This window comes from Oryctolagus cuniculus, chromosome 15 (assembly GCF_051225735.1).
Source record: "Oryctolagus cuniculus isolate XC-2025 breed Fujian yellow rabbit chromosome 15, ASM5122573v1, whole genome shotgun sequence".
Classification (NCBI taxonomy): domain Eukaryota; kingdom Metazoa; phylum Chordata; class Mammalia; order Lagomorpha; family Leporidae; genus Oryctolagus; species Oryctolagus cuniculus.
Window position 1 is genome coordinate 92,556,531 of NC_142881.1, and position 19,501 is coordinate 92,576,031.

The following is a 19,501-nucleotide window of genomic DNA, read 5'->3' on the forward strand; positions in this document are numbered from 1 at the left end:
CCCAAATGAAACTGGGCCATGCTGACTCAGGAACCAGGTTCTCTCATATTGCTGGACAGAACAGAATCTCAGGACTTCAACCATCATATGTTGCTTCTCATTCTTCAGCATTAACAAGAAGCTAGACTGGAGTGGTGACAAGATTCCATGTACTCCATCATAGGATGAAGACATCCCAAGTGGAAGCTTAACTCACTACAACATAACACCCACCCTAAGGCTTCCATTTTTATATTCTTTTCACCATGTGGCTTGCAATGAGTCTGTGATTTCTGGATTATAAGATTTAAATAACCATCACTTAATTTTTCAAGTAACTTATTCATCGGGGCTGGCACCGTGCTGCAATAGGTTAATCTGCTGCCTGTGGTGCTGGCATCCCATAGGGGTGCCAGTTCTAGTCCCAGCTGCTCCACTTCTAATCCAGCTCTCTACTCTGGCCTGGATAAGCAGTAGAAGATGGCCCAAGTGCTTGGGCCCCTGCACCCACATGGGAGACCAGGAAGAAGCTCCTGGCTCCTGGCTTTGGATCAGTATAGCTCCGGCTGCTGTGGCCATTTGGGGAGTAAACCATCAGACAGAAGACCTCTCTCTCTCTCTGCCTCTCTCTGTGTAACTCTTTCAAATAAATAAATAAATCTGAAAAAAAAAATAACACCCACATTAAGGCCTTCATTTTTAAACTCTTTCACCACATAGCTTGCAGTGAGTCTGTGATTTCTGGATTATGAGATTTAAATAACCATCACATAACCACATTGTGTGGTAAGCCCAGAAGAAGCTCTTGGCTCCTGGCTTTGGAGCAGTTTAGCTCCAGCTGTTGTGGCCATTTGGGGAGTGAACCAATAGAAGGAAGACCCTTCCCTTTGTTTCTCTCTCTCACTGTCTGTAACTCTATCTCTCAAATAAATAAAAATCTTAAAAAAAAACCTTATTCATCAAATTAATTTTGAAAACAAAATGACTTTTCTAACAACTATGACTATACTTCCATTCATTTCACCATTTGAAGGAAGCATAACCAATTAATTTGCTCTAGATCCACTTCAATCTTTTTTTTTTTTTTTGACAGGCAGAGTTAGATAGTGAGAGAGAGAGAGAGAGAGAGAGACAAAGAGAAAGGTCTTCCTTCTCTTGGTTCACCCCCCAAATGGCTGCTACGGCCAGTGCACTGCGCCAATCCAAAGCCAGGAGTCAGTTGCTTCCTCCTTGTCTCCCATGAGTGCAGGGCCCAAGAACTTAGGCCATCCTCCACTGCACTTCCAGGCCACAGCAGAGAGCTGGACTGGAAGAGGAGCAACCAGGACAGAATCCAGAGCCCCAACTGGGACTAGAACCCAGGGTGCTGGCACTGCAGGTGGAGGATTAGCCTAGTGAGCCCTGGCGCTGGCCCATCACTTCAATTTTCAACTTTTAAATGCCAAGTTATTGCCATTTCCCATAATAAAGATTTCCAAGTTTTTTTTTTTTTTTCAAAATAAATGTTATTTAAAAAGATTTTTCAGATTTACAGAAAAAATTACAAAGACAAAAGTGTTTACAGATATCCCACACCCCAGTTCTCACTATTATTAACATCTCATATTAACATGGTACACTTACTACAACCAATGTGATACTATTTATATACAATCTTCTTTTTTAAATATTTGTTTTCATTTGAAAAGCAGATTTACAGAGAGAGGGAAAAGTCTCTCATCCACTAGTTCACTCCCTAAGTGACTACAATGACTAGGACTGGGACAAGCTGTAAGGAAAAGAGGGCTGAAACAGAGAGGAGACAACCAGACCACATTTATTAAAAAAAAAAAATAATGTTGCAGAGGTTTACCAACTACCAGTGTGCATACAGAACAAACACATGGCAGAGAGCAAAGACTCCAGGAAGCTGGGCCTTGTTATAACTTAGGTGGGCTAGGAGTGGGGGTACAGAACAGTATGTGGAGGTGAGCTTTTCCACACAGGTTTTTCAAGTTCATTTGTGGGTGGTCAAACCTGAAGAATGCAGGGGGTAGGGTGGGAAACAATACAGGATATGAGACTGCACTGGTTTCTTGAAAGAAGGCAGGGGTAACAAAAAGCTAAAATGATTGAGGCTTGTGTCCTTGTTCCATCAATCCTGACTCTGAGTATAGATAAGGAGATGGGGTGCTTTTTTTTTTTTTTCCAGCTACTTACTGCTGATATGAAGCATGGAAATGGGATGAGGTATCCATACTCTGGATCAGATTGATTGAAGAAGAGCAATCTTGTGTTCTTGCATGATGGCTTGGCATAGAGCAGTCATATGCTCCCGTAAAGATCTTTGAAGCATGTCAATTATAATTATACATGGTAGGTATAGGAGCACTATGATTATGGGGCTAAAAGGAGAAATTAGAAACATTGCCCCTAGTGGAAAAGATGGCCAGAATGATGAGGATGAAGGGGGATGTAGGAAAGCAAGAGTCCTGTCCACAGTGTGAAGACAGTTATATGTCTGAACATCCTGTTGTGTTTAGTGTGCTGGCAAGGACCTGCAGGGTGCAGTTAACCTGGTCTGCTTCTAGTCCTGAGCTCCCCCATTTCCTCCCTCTGCTTCTGGAAACCCTGGCTGCTGTCAGCGGTTAAGGTGAGGACAGCTCTTACTTTTTCAAGCTGAATATGGGTGATATAGGGACTCATGGTCAAGACAGGGTTCTGGCAGAAGGTGGCTTCTCAAGGGGCTGCAACATCAGCTCACAGAAACTGTCTCCACTTGAGGTTTCATGTGCATGGCCATCTAGAATTTCATTGCTTCATGTCTGGAGGAAATGAATCTAACATGCAGATTAGACACATAATATCCTTTTTCTGTTCCAGTAACTCCAAATTATTATTTGAAAATCAGAATCTTTTAGACCTTTTAATTATAAAAATAACATATGGGGCAGTATTGTGATTATGCAGGTTAAGCTGATGCTGCTTGGAGTGCCAGCATCCCATAAAAGCCTGAAGTGAGTCCTGGCTCCTCTTCTGTTCCAGCTTCTTGATAATCCAGCTTCCTGGTAATGCACTTGGGAAGGCAGAGGAAGATGGTCAAGTGCCTGGGTCCCCATCAACTATGTGGGAGATCCAGTTGGGGTTCCTGGTCCTTGGCTTCATCTTGGCCCACCCTAGTTATTCTAACCATTTGGGGAGTGAACCAGTAATGGAAGATCTATCTCTCACTCCCTCTCACTTTCTCAGTCTCTACCTTTAGAAAATACATCTTTAGCAATAATGTGCATATTAGCTATTAAAAATTGCAGAACATAAAAACATAGGTATTATTCCCTTCTTTCTAGGGAGTACCAGTCACACTTTCCAGAACAAACTACTCTTAAAAGATTCTTACATTCCATTCTGAGACTTCCATATGCATATATATATAAGGGTACTTTAAAGCATCATAAAAAAGTGGAATTAAATTATTGTCTGTTTTACTGTAACAAATTTAAATGCATACATACAAGAAGGTTTCAAAACTATTTGAGTGTGTTCTGAAAAAATATTCAAATAATTTTAATTTTTGCACAAAAATAATGTCAGCTTTTAACTCCATTTTCCATGAACCTTTTGAAGGGCCTTCATAAAGATATACATTCATGGGCCAGCATTGTGGTGTAGTGGGTGAAGCCAAAGTCTTTGATACTGGCATCCCTTATAGGCACTTGTCTGTGTCCTGGATACTCCACTTTGATTGAAATATCTGTGAATGTGTCTGAGAGGCAGCAAAAGATGGCCAAAGTCCATGGCTTTGGCACCCATGTGGGAGACCCAGTTGGAGCTTCTGGCTTCAGCCTGGCCCAGCCCCAGCCAATGCAGCCATTTGGGAAGTGAATCAGCAGGTGAAAAATCCCTCCCTGCCTGTCTATCTTATGAATGAAATGAAAATGAGTAAATAAAATTTTTAAAAGATATATATATATATACACACACACACGTGCTCTTTTTTTTCATTGCAAAGCAGCATTTTTTTCTGTACCTTGTTTTACTTACAAGCACTCTGTACCTAAATCATTTTTCAGATCATTACATATTTACTATTTCATTGTACACATATACCATAATGTATTTTACTAATTCTCTATCAATATACATTTAGGTTGTTTCTGTTTTATTACAAAGAACTTACATGGCTTTATGTATTTGCCCAAATATATGTAAGATAAATTCCTGCAGTTGAATCATACCAAAGAACATTTGCATTTAAAGTATTTTGTAGAGAGATCTGTCAAATGTTTCCTCCAAAGAGACTCTGCTGCATTACACTCACACCTTCAATAAGTGTATGTGTGATCAGTCAGAATTCCCTCAGATGCTTCCATTGACCATCTCTTTTGATGCCTATCTTTAAGCTTTCTTTTCTTCTTTCTAGCTCTCTGATCACACTTAGTTTTCTTACCAACTTCTCTATGAATATGGTCCTGCACTTATTTCCTCTATACTCACCCTCTTCATTGCCTTCTCTCCTGCCTCCAACCTCATTTTCCTGCTCACAAACTTCCTGTATGGCTTCCATGGAGCTCAGCACAACTGAACAGAAAACAGGTGCTCTTTCCCTGGCCTCCCAACCTGCCAGCCTCCTGAACCAATAGAGAATGTTAATCAGGAAACATGGAAATAATTAATCTAGGTCACATTATAAGAAGAAATAAATTCCTATTGGTGTAGCCACAGGGAAAAGCCATCTAGAAGAATTCTATATTGTCTTTTGTTGAAATGGAGTCTGGGGCTGCTGCTGTGGCATAGCCATACTAAAGCTCCTGCTTTTAGTGCAGGCATTCCATAAGGGTGCCAGTTTGAGTCCTGGATGCTTGACTTCTGATCAGCTCCCTGCTAATGAGCCTGAGAAAGCAGCAGATGATGACCCAGGTGCTTGGGCCCCTGCTCCCATGTAGGAGACCTGAATGAAGCTCCTCGCTCCTGGCTTCAGTCTAGCCCTACCTTGGCCATTGTCATTTGGGGAGTGAACCAGCAGATAGAAGATCTCTCTCTCTCTCTCTCTCTCTCTTTCTGTAACTCTGCCTTTCAAGGAAATAAATAAACCTTATAAAAAAATATACAAGTAACTTTAAAAACAATGGAATCAGGGCGGGCGCTCTTGCTCAGCAGGTTAACACCCTGCCCTGAAGTGCCGGCATTCCCATATGGGCACCAGTTCAAGACCCAGCTGTTCCACTTCCAATCCAGCTCTCTGCTATGGCCTAGGAAAGCAGCAGAAGATGGTCCAAGTCCTTGGGCCCCTACACCCCTGTGGGAGACCCAGAGGAAGCAACTGGCTCCTGGCTTCGGATAGGCACAGCTCCGGCTGTTGCAGCCAACTGGGGAGTGAACCATCAGATCTCTCTCTCTCTCTCTGCCTCTCCTCTGTCTGTGTAACTCTGACTTTCAAAATAAATCTTTAAAAAAAATGGAATATTTTTTCCTATATTCCATACTAGATAGAATTCCTGTCTTTGAAACAATAACTCATGATTTTTATTCATTATTCCTTCTTTGGAACTGGAGTGGGAACAGGCAAAAAAGTAGATGAAAGAAAGGAAAAAAATTAAAACCTATAAGTACCATATTGGACAGGAAGACTGGAGAAGAGGTAATAAAAATAAGGTTAAGAAATAAAGCCAACTTCTTAAAGCCTTAAAAACAGAAATGAAGAAAGGAGGAGGAAATAGGCAAAGAGGTATTGTTATGTTCTTAGAATTGTATCCATTAAATACATGGAATCTGTTCTGTTTATATAAATAAATATAAATTGTTTAAAAATTAAAAGCTTTTTTTTTTCTTTTATTGAATTGCTACTGCCTCATTCCAGAGCTCTAAAAATAGAATCCAAAGGCAAGCATGGGTTGCAGGATTGGGGCAGAGTAGAACGGGCAGTGACAGCCCTATTCCTCTAACAGCAACCTCTGCACCCCAACTCCTGAGCAATCACCCAGAATCAGCTTCATAAAATAATCCACTTAGGAGGAAGACTCAGAGAAAAATAAATCACTTGGCTATCTTTCTGCCTGTGAAGCATCTTAGAAATAAGCATGCTGCTAAGAAAGTGAGATTATGGCCAAACTATGTATAAAGAACACAAGGATATAAAGTTGTGAGGCAATTTGGTGATTTATGAACACTCACAGTGAACTACAGATGATGGAAAAGGATGGATCACAGAATGAGAGCTAAAGTAGGCAGCCCAGACAGCAGTGATCAATCAGCCTCTAAGTTGAGATTTACGAATATTTGCAATGTGTACAAATGAGTACTACATACAGCAACAGTGATTTTTGTTCCCCCTGAGGACATAAGGCAAAATATATTTTTTCCAATTTTTTAATTATTTATTTTTTTATTTCCTTTGAAAGGCAGGGGAAGAAGGAGATTTCTTGCATTTGCTGGTACCTCCCCAAATGCCCACAACAGCTGGGAATGTGCCAAACTGAAGCAGGGATCCTGGAACTCCATTCAGGCCTGGGTGAGCTGATCCCAAGGACAGAGCCCTCGGTGATATCTGCCTTTATGAAGACACATCTCAGTATAACATAACACCTCCTATTGAAGGTTTTTGGGATCTAAGAGAAAACTTTAGCTGCATCACAGAGGAGAGCAAAACATTAACCCTGAGGCTGCTGTGAGCCAACAGGTTTCCTGCTTACCTGAGAATCAGCCTGCTCACTAGGGAAACCAAGGAAAGAGGACCAAGCAAAGCCACTTGGGACCTGTGAGCAGAGTCCATCTCCTGAGTGAGAAAGAAGGAAGAGCCAGCCATGGCAGTTCTGGGCCCCCTTAACCTGGAATGGGTGCAAAAACTAGCCAACTCCAATTTAGACTGAGTGAACAGACCAACAGGCTGGCCAAAGATTGCATCAATGGGCTAGCACTGTGGTGAAGTGGGTAAAAACCACCACCTATCATGCTGGCATCCCATATGGGCCCAAGTTCAAGTCCTGGCTACTCCACTTCTGATACAGCTCTTTGCTATGGCCTGAGAAAGCAGTAGAAGATAGCCCAAATTTTTAGGCCCCTACACCTGTATGAGAGGCCTGGAGGAAGCTCCTGGTTCCTGTCTTCAGATCAGCCTAGCTGCAGCCATTGCAGCCATTTGGGAAGTGAACCAGCATATGGAAGATGCCTTTCTGTTTCTGCCTATCAAATAAATAAATAAATCTTTTTTTTTTTTTTTTTTTTTTGGACAGGCAGAGTGGACAGTGAGAGAGAGAGAGACAGAGAGAAAGGTCTTCCTTTGCCGTTGGTTCACCCTCCAATGGCCGCCGCGGCCAGCGCGCTGCGGCCGGCGCACCGCGCTGATCCGGTGGCAGGAGCCAGGAGCCAGGTGCTTTTCCTGGTCTCCCATGGGGTGCAGGGCCCAAGCACCTGGGCCATCCTCCACTGCACTCCCTGGCCACAGCAGAGGGCTGGCCTGGAAGAGGGGCAACCGGGACAGAATCCGGCGCCCCGACCGGGACTAGAACCCGGTGTGCCGGCGCCGCTAGGCGGAGGATTAGCCTAGTGAGCTGCGGCGCCGGCCATTAAAAAAAAAATTGTGTCACCTATTCAGGAATCTGGATACAAGAGTGACCTAAAAAGAACTAGCAACAGATGTGCACAATAGGAGCCAGGGTGATAAGTGGGTAATAAATGCAGATTCTAGCCCAAGACAGCAGACAATGCCGACCTTCTTTTCTGTTGTAAAGTCTTATTTTAAAAGCCTTGGGGAACATATCTGTAGACAATTCGTATGTAGGATACACATGGGCCATTTGCAATTGGTCTATAAATATCATTATTATTATTACTACTATTTCCCTGAGCAATGAGCACCAGGAACTACCTCAGGGAGGAACAATTAAAGGAAATTACTTCAGTCCCATACCCAGGGAATTCTGCACCCTACATGAAGCTCTTCTTGCAAACTACTTATCTCATTTTTCATTAAAAAAAAAATCTTTTTTTCTATATTCTGTACTGGATAGTATTATTGTCTTGGAATCAATAGCTCATAATTTCTTCATTTTATTGTTGCTATTTGCATTATTTTTTCAGGGGAAATAATTCACTCCTGAAGAGGCTTCTTTTTTTCCAGATAGCCCAACAACTGCCTTGGAAATCACTTGTGATGTCAGATGGATGGACAAGCAAGCCAACTGGAGTCATCCTCTAGGAGAAAGGACACTTTACCCAAATGGCTATATTTCATTCTACAGAAAAATGCAACCTGAAACAAAGAACTGTCCTTCAGTCCCCTGGTTTAAGCAAAGGGCCCATGTGCATTATTCCAGGTCTGCACCCCTTTTCATTCTACTCACATGTGAACTATCCGTATAGGGAAGTAGAATGTGAGCCAGCAGTAACCATGTCAGTAGAAGTGGTCAGTGTTTGCATTATACAACTGATTTTAATGACCTCATATTCAGTCATAAAACTTCTGCTCTTAGCAAGGGACACACACACACGCACACAGCCATATTCACCCCTGTATGAAAACTATTATAAACTGCTTATTTAGGAGTATCTTTTTGCATTTAATTATAGCAGTTCTCTACTCTTATAAAAAATCTCCATAAAAAACTGAAAAATGAGTCTGTCAGAAACTATTTTAAAAATTGAACTCTAAATTTAAAAAATAAAAACTAAAAGATAAAAGGTTAATTTTGACAATCTACACAAATGACCTGTGCCCTATTTGTGCCTTTGAATACTTCCTGACCTCTCTTCTGGCTTTCCCCTCCTCCCTCACCCCACATCCCTTTTCTGCATCATTGCCCCATATGCCCCTGCAACTCTCCCTTTGGAGCAGTCTTGTAGACTGTCATTCAATCATGTGAGGAATGTTACTTATTTCAAAATGATTCTGTAGGGCATGCCTGAATGGCATCTAATGGCAATAAACAGGTCTTCTAACATCCCTTAACTATATTTCTAGCATATGTGGAACCAGCATTGTGGCATATTAAGTAAAGCCACTGTGTATGACACTGGCATCCCACATGGGCTGTGGTTCATGTCCCAGCTACCCTACTTCTTTCTAATCCAGCTTCCAGGTAACGTAGCAGAGGATAGCCCAAGTGGTTATGTCCCTGCTCCTCCATAGGAGACTTGGATGAATCTCTTGGTTCCTGCATTGACCCAGCCCAGCCATGGCTGTTGAGACCACTGAGGGAACAAACCAGTAGATGGAAGATTCATTTCTCTCTCTTTCTCTATCTCTATCTCTGTGAGTGGTGGGGGTGCAGGTATCTTTCCCTATTTCTAACTCTGCCTTTCAAGTAAATAAATGAACATTTAAAAAAAAAAAAAAGATCCACACTGTGGTGCAGCTAGTTAAAACCATAGCCTGCAGAGCCACCATCCCTAACAGGTACCAGTTCATTTCCTGGTGGCTCCACTTCCCATCCAGCTCCCTGCTAATGGTCTGGAAAAGTAGCAGAGGATAGTCCAACTTCTTGGGCTCCTGCAGCCACATCAGGCATCTGGCTTATGGTTCCTGGCCTCAGTCTAGCACAGCCCAGGCTATTACAGCTATTTGGGAAGTGAACCAGCAGATGGAACATCATAGAATAAAAGAAAAAATTAAAATTAAAAAGAAACAAAAACAAAAAAATTCTTGTCATTCTGCCTTTCTGATTTAAAAAATTATAAAATGAAAAACTGATCATAAATATTATGACTCAAGTTGACATATGATGGATCCAAGAAAGCTACTGCTGTCTAGTGCCCCTTAATGCTTTCCTACAGAAAAATCATTTATCTTGCTTTCCAAGTACTCAAATATCAAAAGCACCAATGCTACCCAGTATAACTCTGTTTAAGGCTGCTTCAGTATTGAAGGAAAAGAAAAGGAGCAAGGGGCACAAACCCAGGATGGTTTCAGGGTGACAGGATCCTCATTTTGCACCTTGGTTTCTAATCGGAGATGGTCACACAGGGAACTTCAGATACTGCAGGGCTGCCCAAACACAGTCAATCACAGACATTGTCATAGGCTCCTTGTGTGTACACTGGAAGGAGAACACAGAGCACTCCACAGGCAGAATTGTGTTAAACAAAATTTCTCCACCCTGCTGACCACAAACTCAAGAATGTCCTGATCAAAATGTCATTTTGGTTCAAGAAATAGACTATCTGACCTTTTCTCCACTCAGATATATTCCTGTGTGAAGAATCCATTTCCCTGGGGGCATGGCACCACCACACAATGCAAACCAAGCTAATAGCAGAGCTATGGCTTTGATGCTCTGAGGAGAATGGATAACATCTATGAGATCTGAATGCACTAAAAAGCTCTAGGATTCTGATACAGATTTGAATTAAAAGATAGAAACATGCCGGCACCGCGGCTCATTAGGCTAATCCTCCGCCTTGCGGCGCTAGCACACCGGGTTCTAGTCCTGGTCGGGGTGCCAGATTCTGTCCCGGTTGCCCCTCTTCCAGGCCAGCTCTCTGCTATGGCCAGGGAGTGCAGTGGACGATGGCCCAAGTGCTTGGGCCCTGCACCCCATGGGAGACCAGGAGAAGCACCTGGCTCCTGCCTTCGGATCAGTGCGGTGCACCGGTCACAGTGCACCGGCCGCGGCAGCCATTGGAGGGTGAACCAACGGCAAAGGAAGACCTTTCTCTCTGTCTCTCTCTCTCTCTCTGTCCACTCTGCCTGTCAAAAAAAAAAAAAAAAAAAAAGATAGAAACACAAAAATCAACTGAATCTGTTAGGTGAGAAGAAAGGAATATTGCTCTCCAGTAGTTACTTTGTAGCATATTAGCCTTCAGAGTTTCATTTTCTACTTATATTTGAGGAAATAAAGATTGAGTCAGTTCCATCCTAACACATAGCAGCTTTAGCCACTGATCACATTACAGCTAGCCTTGATCACTACCTCTCACTCAACAAATGACAAACTAAAATAGAACATTCTAATGGATTGCTGACACCTGTTCAACAGGCATCTCCAAGACTGTGACACACAATTTGACAGAAGAGGAATGGTGGGGCTGGTATTGTGGCACAGTGGGTTAAGCCACCACAGCCTCAAATGCTTGCATCCCCTATGAGTGCCAGTTTTTTCTCCCCAGATGGGCACAACAGCCAGGGCTGAGTCAGGTGGAAATCAGGAGCCAGGAGCTTCATCCAGGTCTCCCACATAGGTAGCAGGAACCCAAACACTTGAGCCATCCTCCACTCTTTTCCCAGATGATTAACAGGGAGCTGGATCATAAGTGAAGCAATTGGAATATGAACCATCACCTATTTGGGATGCCAGAATTGCAGGCAGTGGTTTTAGCTCATAGTGCCAAAATGCTGGCCCCATGAGTGCCAGTTTAAGTCACAGCTGCTCCACTTCTGATCTGTTAATGCACTTGAGGAAGAAGCAGATGATCCAAGCATCTGGGCCCCTGCTCCCACATGGGAGACTTGGATGGAGTTCCAGGCTCCAGGCTTTCAACTGGCTCAATCCTGCTCATTGTGGCAATGAACCAGCAAATTGAAGATCCTCCTCCTTCTGTGTCTCCCTCTTCCTCTGTAAATCTACCTTTAAAATAAAATGCTTAATTCTTACAAAAAAAGGGAAAAGGTAAAAGAGGAGCCACATACAAATAACAGAGTAAAACTATGGTTCTGCTATCCCTCGGCAGCCTTCTGCCTTAAGTGGGAAGTCTTCAGCTTACAGACACTGACATAAAAGACACTTACAACATATTTCAAAATAACAGATGAGAGGTTTACAAGGCAGGTTGATTTTATGATGACTTTTACTGTAAAGTTACACTAACAATAGGCAGATCCCCTTTAGTGCACCCAAGTTAACCCAGTGCCTAATTCAAAGAGACAGCCTGAGGAAGATGTGCTGACAGTGGAGAGAGCTGAAATGTCTCCATTACTCTTCTCAACATCATAAGCAGAAGGAGAAAAGGTATTCATATCTGTGGTTATAAAGAAGATGGAAGCATACCAATTTCAGAAGAAGAGGATAAAAACTCAGATATAGTTTTCTTAAGAAAATAAAATGAAGTAAATCTCAGAATATAATGTGGGTTGAAAAAACAACATCAATTCATCAATTCTCACCAGGAGCCAGGAAAACTGCCCATGTGAGCCAAATAACAGTTTAGTTCCCACTATGGGCAGGTGTCACCCAACCAGGCACTCAGAGAATACGAGCAAAGCTTTTCCACAAGAGGAAACATGAACTATGAACCAGACACAAAAGACAACTATGTCTAGTGCTCAATGTGAGCCCCAGAATAACCCCTCAGTAAACCTGTTAGATCCCAAGAGAAGTCAGCTTTTTAGCTTTGCAGTCACAAAGAAAACTCAGCTGCCTGAAATGCTTTATGGTGACTGATAACACCTTTATTCTAGTCTAAAAATGGCTTGAAGTGGACAAGAGCTGACAGTTATGAAAACAGAATTACATGCAGTCTACTAGATGTGAATCAATGGAAAGGCTAGAAAATGTCAAGACCAGAGAAATATAATGAGAAAAGCAATGAAATTAGAAATGGACGAGTTTCTTCAGAGCTTTTCCCCCATCAAATTCCCTAGGAACCCACACTTGCTAATGTGGTGGCATTCACTCCACTGACAAACCCTTGGAAGGTAAGAAAAGTTGTCTACTTGAAAGTGCCCAATGTGAGTCCATCCATCAGTCTCTTTCAATGGCCACAGTCACATGAGAAGCAGTCTTCCCAGTGAGAGAGGCCAAGTGGCATCTTGGATCAAGGCAGTGACTATTGCTGGGCCAGCACCCCCTTTGCAGACCAGCAGTAACAGCAAAGAGAAAAAGTGGAGAAGAAAGTTAGGGAAGAAAAAAAATGGAAACCTCAATTTGTGGAGACTCCATCTTTCTGGCTTACAGATGCTCAGGCAAGACCCACCACAGGTTTAAGGGGCCACTGAGGGGGAGCAGCACATCATGGTCACTCAGAAAAATCAACAGACAGCTTCCTGTTGTCTATACATGGCTGACTTTGGTCCATACACATTCCAGGTGAAATGAACCTGAATCAAGTGAAGAAAAAGACTTACAAAAACCTTCAAACACAATATTCCATGGGAATGAACTTTGCAAAGCCAAGTCACCCAATAGAGTAGGTGGGGGAATCTATATTTTAAAGAAGCACCATTCAAGGTAGACCTGATATTCAGAGACCAGTTTTGAGTTTTACAATTCACCCACATATGCATCCTCCCTTCATCTCCCCAACAAAGACCAAACACTGAAGAATCTCCACATCATGCACATCTAGAAAAGAACATCTGTACATGAGTTGATACAAATTGTACACATGGATACTTCATGCACACTGGCCATAAACATGCATCTTTACATGCCATTTTAAAACTGTTTCCAGAAACAAGGCTCTTTGTGAATCAATAGTACCAACACTACTTTTGATGCACACACCTCTCTCATCACACAGGATTCCTATTTCTCTTTCTGAGAAGTAATAAATCAATTTCAACCACATGATTGACGTCCTTTGATAGCATGTAGAAACATAATTGATGTCTTTGGAATGTGTTGTCTAGAAGTGTCTGTCTTCCACAGGATTGGTAATTGTAGCCATTCATTCAAACAGATTTGTGAACTGCCTTGGATTTGGCATTGAGTTTTTTTTTTTTGGACAGGCAGTTAGACAGTGAGAGAGAGAGAGAGAGAAAGGTCTTCCTTCCATTGGTTCACCCCCCAAGTGGCTGCTATGGCTGGTGCTCTGCACTGATCCAATGCCAGGAGCCAGGTGCTTCCTCATGGTCTCCCATGCAGGTGCAGGGCCCAAGCACTTGGGCCATCCTCCACTGCCTCCTCAGGCCACAGCAGAGAGCTGGACTGGAAGAGGAGCAACTGGGACAGAATCAGCACTGCAACCAGGACTAGAACCCAGAGTACCGGCACCACAGGCAGAGGATTAGCCTAGTGAGCCACTGCACTGGCCTGCCATTTACATTTGATAGCGGTCGGAATGTTTTTTTTTTTTTTTTCTGCCAAGTCATTTGGATATTTATAATCACTGATGGATCACACAAAATTACAAAATTAGAAATTCACATGCTATAGATTGATAATCCAGTACCACACACACTTGCCTTGGCAGGGCCAGAACAAATAATTTCATGGACTCTAAATGACCCATAGATTGGCTGTTCCTCACCTCTGATTTAGAGTAAAATGATAACTAAAGTTCTGACTACTTTAGCTTTGCTTATTGGCCAAGTCAGAGCCGATGTCCAATAAAGGCCCTTAGAACCTACTGGAGTTAGCAGAAACTTTTTCCCATTTTCCTTGTAACTTTAGAATGCATTTTCTTTCTTTCTTTTTTTTTAAGATTTGCTTATTTTATTTGAGAGTTAGAGTTACAGACAGTGAGAGGGAAAGACAGAGAAAAGTCTTCCTTCCATTGGTTCACTCCCCAAATGGCCACAATAGCTGGAGCTGTGCCAATCCAAAGCCAGGAGCCAGGAGCTTCTTCCTGGTCTCCTCCATGAGTGCAGGGGCCCAAGGGCTTGGGCCATCTTCCACTGCTTTCCTAGGCCATAGCAGAGAGCTATACTGGAAGTGGAGCAGCCAGGACTAGAACCAGCACCCATATGGGATGCTGGCACCACAGGCAGAGGATTAACCTACTGTGCCATGGCACTGGCCCCATAGAATGCATTTTCTTAGCCACTAATTCCTCTTGAAGTTGTCTATTGATGGCCTACTTTTGTGGCACACTGGTTTAAGGTACCTCCTGCAATGCCAACATTCTATGTGAGCACCAGTTCAAGTCTCAGCTGCTCCACTTCCAATCCAGTTCTCTACTAATAGGCTTGGGAAAGGCAGCAGAAAATGGCCCAACACTTGTAAAGGACTTGTCCCACCCTTCCCTTCCTCCTCTCTTTCTTCCTCCTTCCCTGCTCCCTGTCCCACTTCCTCACTTTTGTGGAGATCCTAGGTACCAAAGGGACCTTTCCTGTCTCCTTGCAATGCAAATAGCAAAGCTGATAAGTGGCACAGAGCATCTCATGAAACAAATAAGTGGAAAGTCCCCTGAGGCTTCAAAGAGACATCCATTTTTCCCCAGCTGCTTTCTATACCTCCCCACCCCTTAGTGAAAAATTCCCTCCTAACTGGATAAAACCTGGAGTCCTGACTCACCTGCCCACAGCCCTCTACTGAGAATGGGCTGTGACCCCTCTTTGTTTCCAATAAAGCAACCTGTCTCTGTTGAGGTTGATCTGTTTCCTTTTTCCATCTCTTCTCCTGGGGGTATGAAAGGCCAGAATCCTGAGCTATTTTAAACCAAACAACTTGGGTCCCTGCCAGCCACATGGGAGTCCCAAAAGGTGTTCCAGGCTCTATGCATGATTCACTTCCCAACTGAGCTATCCAAGGACACTATCCAGGATTCACTTTCTATTTTTACTTCCTAGATAGTCTCATTATGCTCAACAATTAGTAACTTGTGATAAAACCACAACACATAGGCCGGTGGCACAGCTCAATAGGCTAAGCCTCTGCCTGCTGCACTGGCACACCGGGTTCTAGTCCCAGTTGTTCCTCTTCCAGTCCAGCTCTCTGCTGTGGCCCAGGAGTGCAGTGGAGGATGGCCCAAGTCCTTGGGCCCTGCACCTGCATGGGAGACCACGAGGAAGCACCTGGTTCCTGGCTTTGGATCAGTGCAGTGCACTGGCCACAACGCACCAGCCACAGCAGCCATTGGGGGGTGAACCAACGGAAAAAGGAAGACCTTTCTCTCTGTCTCTCTCACTGTCCACTCTGCCTGTCAAAAAAAAAAAAAAAAAAAAAAAAAACCAACCATAAACCACTAAAATACAGTTATGCATGTGAAAACTTAATTATACTGAAAGTCAGAGTTTTCAAGGCCACATCTTCTACTCCACTATATGGGTATTGTTGTGTGGAAAGAGGGGTACTTTTTTGTCTTTTTCTCTTTTCTTACCCTTCCTCACATTAACAACTTGTATAGATGCTTCCAAGGAACAGTCATGAAACTATAGAACTAGGGGCCAGTGCTGTGGCACAGCAAGTTAATGCCCTGGCCTGAAGTGCCAGCATCCCATATGGGCACCGGTTCTAGTCCAGGCTGCTCCACTTTCGATCCAGCTCTCTGCTATGGCCTGGAATAGCAGTGGAAGATGGCCAAGTGCTTGGGCCCCTGCACCCATGTGGGAGACCTGGAAGAAGCTCCTGGCTCCGGGCTTCGGATCCGCGTGGCTCTGACCCTTGTGGCCATCTGGGGAGAGAACCAGCAGATGAAAGACCTCTCTCTCTATCTCTAACTCTCTGTGTAACTCTGTATTTCAAATAAATTAAATAAATCTTAAGAAAAAAAGAAAATATACAACTAATATCCTCTCATGTCAAAAATGTCATAGGCTTAAACACAGAACCTAAAATAAGACAAACAATGAGCCCTCTTAAAATAATATGGACTATTAAGATATTCAGCTTGGTGGATCATTGGGTGACTGTAAAAAACTTGGCAGAGAAAAAGTGTTACTTTTCTATATGTTTTCATAGTCCTCCACTTTATGCAAATCCAGATTAAAATAGCTCCAGTTGACCCACACTGTAGATTGTGTTAACTTCAGCTCACATTGCAAAGGCAATGTGGCAGCTAATTGATTAACAAGGATATAAGCCATAGCCATTCTTGCTCATTGCCCAAAATAAACATTGGAATGTATTCCTTGCCCTTGAATCTCAATTGAGTCTCACACCCTATAGCCTTCATTCCCCACCCTGCATTCTTTTCAGGTTCCCAAAGCCCCACCCAGTTCTAGGAATTCCCCTCAACCTGCTGCCTCCCTACCCCACCCCATCCCAAACCCTCCTAAAATAAAAGGTATAGCCCCTGGGGGTCCGGGCATCCTGCCACAAGTTCCATCAATGTACATGAAGGCAGTTGGTCACACACCTCTACGAATTTATTTTCTCTGAATAAACTCAGTCTGGCTGTAAATTCATACACTGCCTCCTCTCTATTCTGTGCCTCTTTTCCTAACACTGTGGTGCCTGTGTGAGGAGGAACCAATGTGCAACTCTTTCCCTAACAGTACTAACTGTTGACATCCTTGCTAACAGAAGAAGGAAGACTGACCTCAAAAAGCAGCAAAATAAGTCAACAGCTATGATTCCATGGCCTCAAATTCAAGATTGAAAAAAAGTCTGTCAACTAAACAAGGAAGAGAGATAAATCCACAAAGCTACAGCACACCCTTCATGCTGCTCCAGCTTGGAAAAAGTCAGCTGAACACTTGGGGTCCCAGCTGCCAGTTGTGTCCCCAAGGACCCAACCGGGACAACGAGGTGCAGGAAGGGGACTATCGAGCAGATTCTAGTCTGATCCTCCTTCTCCAACCCCTGCCCCCTCGGGCTCCCTGCTGAAGGCCATCAAGCCCCACCCTGCTGGAATGGCCTCCGGATAGGCAGGAGGCCTGACCAGGCGGCATTCTCTGATCCCCTCAAAGTTGAGAACCAGCCTTATTAATATTTAAATAAACATATTTGAATTTTAGAGAACAGGAGTCTCACTGTCTTCTTTGCTGTGCTCTTACCTGTCCTGCTTGTGCAGCTCCCCCATCCGATAACCTGCCCCTTGTAACCACCAAATAAAGCACGTTAAGGAAAAGTTTGGGCGAGGTAACATGCCACTCTTCTTGCACTGGAAGGCTGCAAACAGCGGTGGGAGGCAGGACAGCCCGGATTCCAGCCCTGATTTTGCAGGGAAAAGCTGCCGGGATCACTGAAAAGCAAGTGAGCCACATCTGGGAGCCGCCAGCTGCCCTCCCACCCACCCCTCCCCCACACGCATCCCGGCCCCTTCCTATTCTCCCTACTTGCCATAGAAAGTCCAGGGAGCACGTCCTCTTTCTTCAGGGCACACGAGGAGCAAAGTAGAGTGTGGGGCAGAAAAATCCCCAGCACGTGGGATCCACAGACAGCAAATGAAGAGGTACAACTGCAGCGGGTGGCAGGCTCTGGGTGTGTGCTCGCAAACTGCCTGGGATTGCAGGGCGGAGCGAGAGGCAGTGAATGTGTGGAAAGGATCAGAGCAGTCAGAGCACGCTCTTGGTACTGACTCTGGTCTGTGAATGAGCTTCCTCTCTTCCTAACGCAGAGGCTCATGGGCAGGAACGCGCATGCACAGATTCTTTCGTAACACAGAATACGGCGGGACACCTGAGGACTCTGGGAAATGGAGTCCAGGCTGGGGCATCTGGCTCTCCCCAAGGGCTTCAGAGGGCATTTGCTTTTGTTTACATCCCTCCTTCTCTTCCTTCTCACCTCAAAATTTCCAGGGTAAGTTGGTATTCTTCCTTTCCTGAACAAAAATCTTAATGAGCGACCCCCTCTGCTGCTAACTGGTACGCAAACCTTTGCGCCTTCGTAAAATGCATTCTTTTGGAAAAGTCTTATTTGCTGCTTTGGAAATTTCTCTCAAATAATAAACGACTACGAATACAATGTAATTTTTAGCAGAGGTGTAGAAGGCATAGTTTAACATCCAAATTAGAGAATACAATTTTTATTTGTGTTTTATTGATGTTTATAATTATTTTTTAAAGAATTTTATGTATTTGAAAGGCAAAGTAACAGAAAGGCAGAAGCAGAGAGAGAGAGAGGTCTTCCATGCACTGATTCACTCCCCAAATGACTGCAATGGCTGGAACTGAACCTATCTGAAGCCAGGAGAATCTTGCAGGTCTCCCACATGGATGCAAGGACCTAAGTACTTTGGCCATCTTCCTCTGCTTTGCCAGGCCATAGCAGAGAAATTGATAAGTGGAGCAGCCTGGACTCGAACCACTACCCATGTGATATGCCAGCACTGCAGACAGTGGCTTTACATGCTACACCACAGTGCCAGCCCCTATAGTTCTTTTCAAATTATTTTTTACCATCTTTTAATTCACCAAGCACAGAAACAAACAAAGGAACTGGATACAGAACTAACATTGTTGTGTGTCTTATAGGAGCCGAGTTAAGGGACTAAATGCCTTACATCATATCATTTATACCTTAGATTAATTCTGGAGACAGTATTGTCAGGAGTTTACAAAGAAGAAACTGAGGTGCAAAGAGTTGAGCATTTACCCACTAAAAGGTCTGGGTTCAAGGTCAACCAACATCTAATACTGGTTTAGGAAATCTTTCTTTTGTCTTGGGGCTCAGTTTCTAAAACCCCAGATTTCCCATCTGGAAAAACAGTGAGAAATAATCTACGCTATAGAGAACTACCAACAATTATAACTTATAACTTGTCTAAAAAAGGAAGGAGATTCAAAGTTGCTATTATTCCATGGTCATTTTTCTTAGGTTTAATATCAAGAAAGCAATATAAGTATTCTTAAGCATATGTGAGGGTTTTTTTAAAGTTTTTAAGTAAAAATGTAACTGGATAACTGGATGACACAGAGTTCTATGTTTATGATTACTTCTGTCCATTATAGTCCATGGGGTTAGGCTGTTGCTGGATTAGGAATGGTTAAATTTGTATCCATTTACTTCAC

At 43.4% G+C, this 19,501-nt stretch overlaps 1 protein-coding gene and 1 long non-coding RNA gene across 3 annotated transcripts in view; both read right to left on the bottom strand.

Moving 5' to 3' along the window:
* LOC127484096 (uncharacterized) overlaps positions 1-18,160 on the bottom strand; it is a 41,095-nt gene extending 22,935 nt beyond the window's left edge. Inside the window, 1 exon segment of the mRNA XM_070058246.2 lies at positions 17,832-18,160. Coding sequence (XP_069914347.2) covers positions 17,832-18,116 — 285 coding nt within the window. The 5' untranslated portion in view covers positions 18,117-18,160.
* Positions 1,533-15,752, bottom strand: LOC149122191 (uncharacterized). 2 transcript variants are annotated; one of them, XR_016221877.1, is made up of 3 exons: positions 15,123-15,752; positions 4,453-4,586; positions 1,533-3,034 (listed from the first exon to the last, which is right to left on the bottom strand). It is a non-coding gene; the product is annotated as an uncharacterized LOC149122191 (long non-coding RNA). The 2 variants fall into 2 exon arrangements; XR_016221876.1 differs by lacking the exon at positions 15,123-15,752 and adding an exon at positions 6,648-7,015.
* Positions 18,161-19,501: the final 1,341 nt, after the last annotated feature.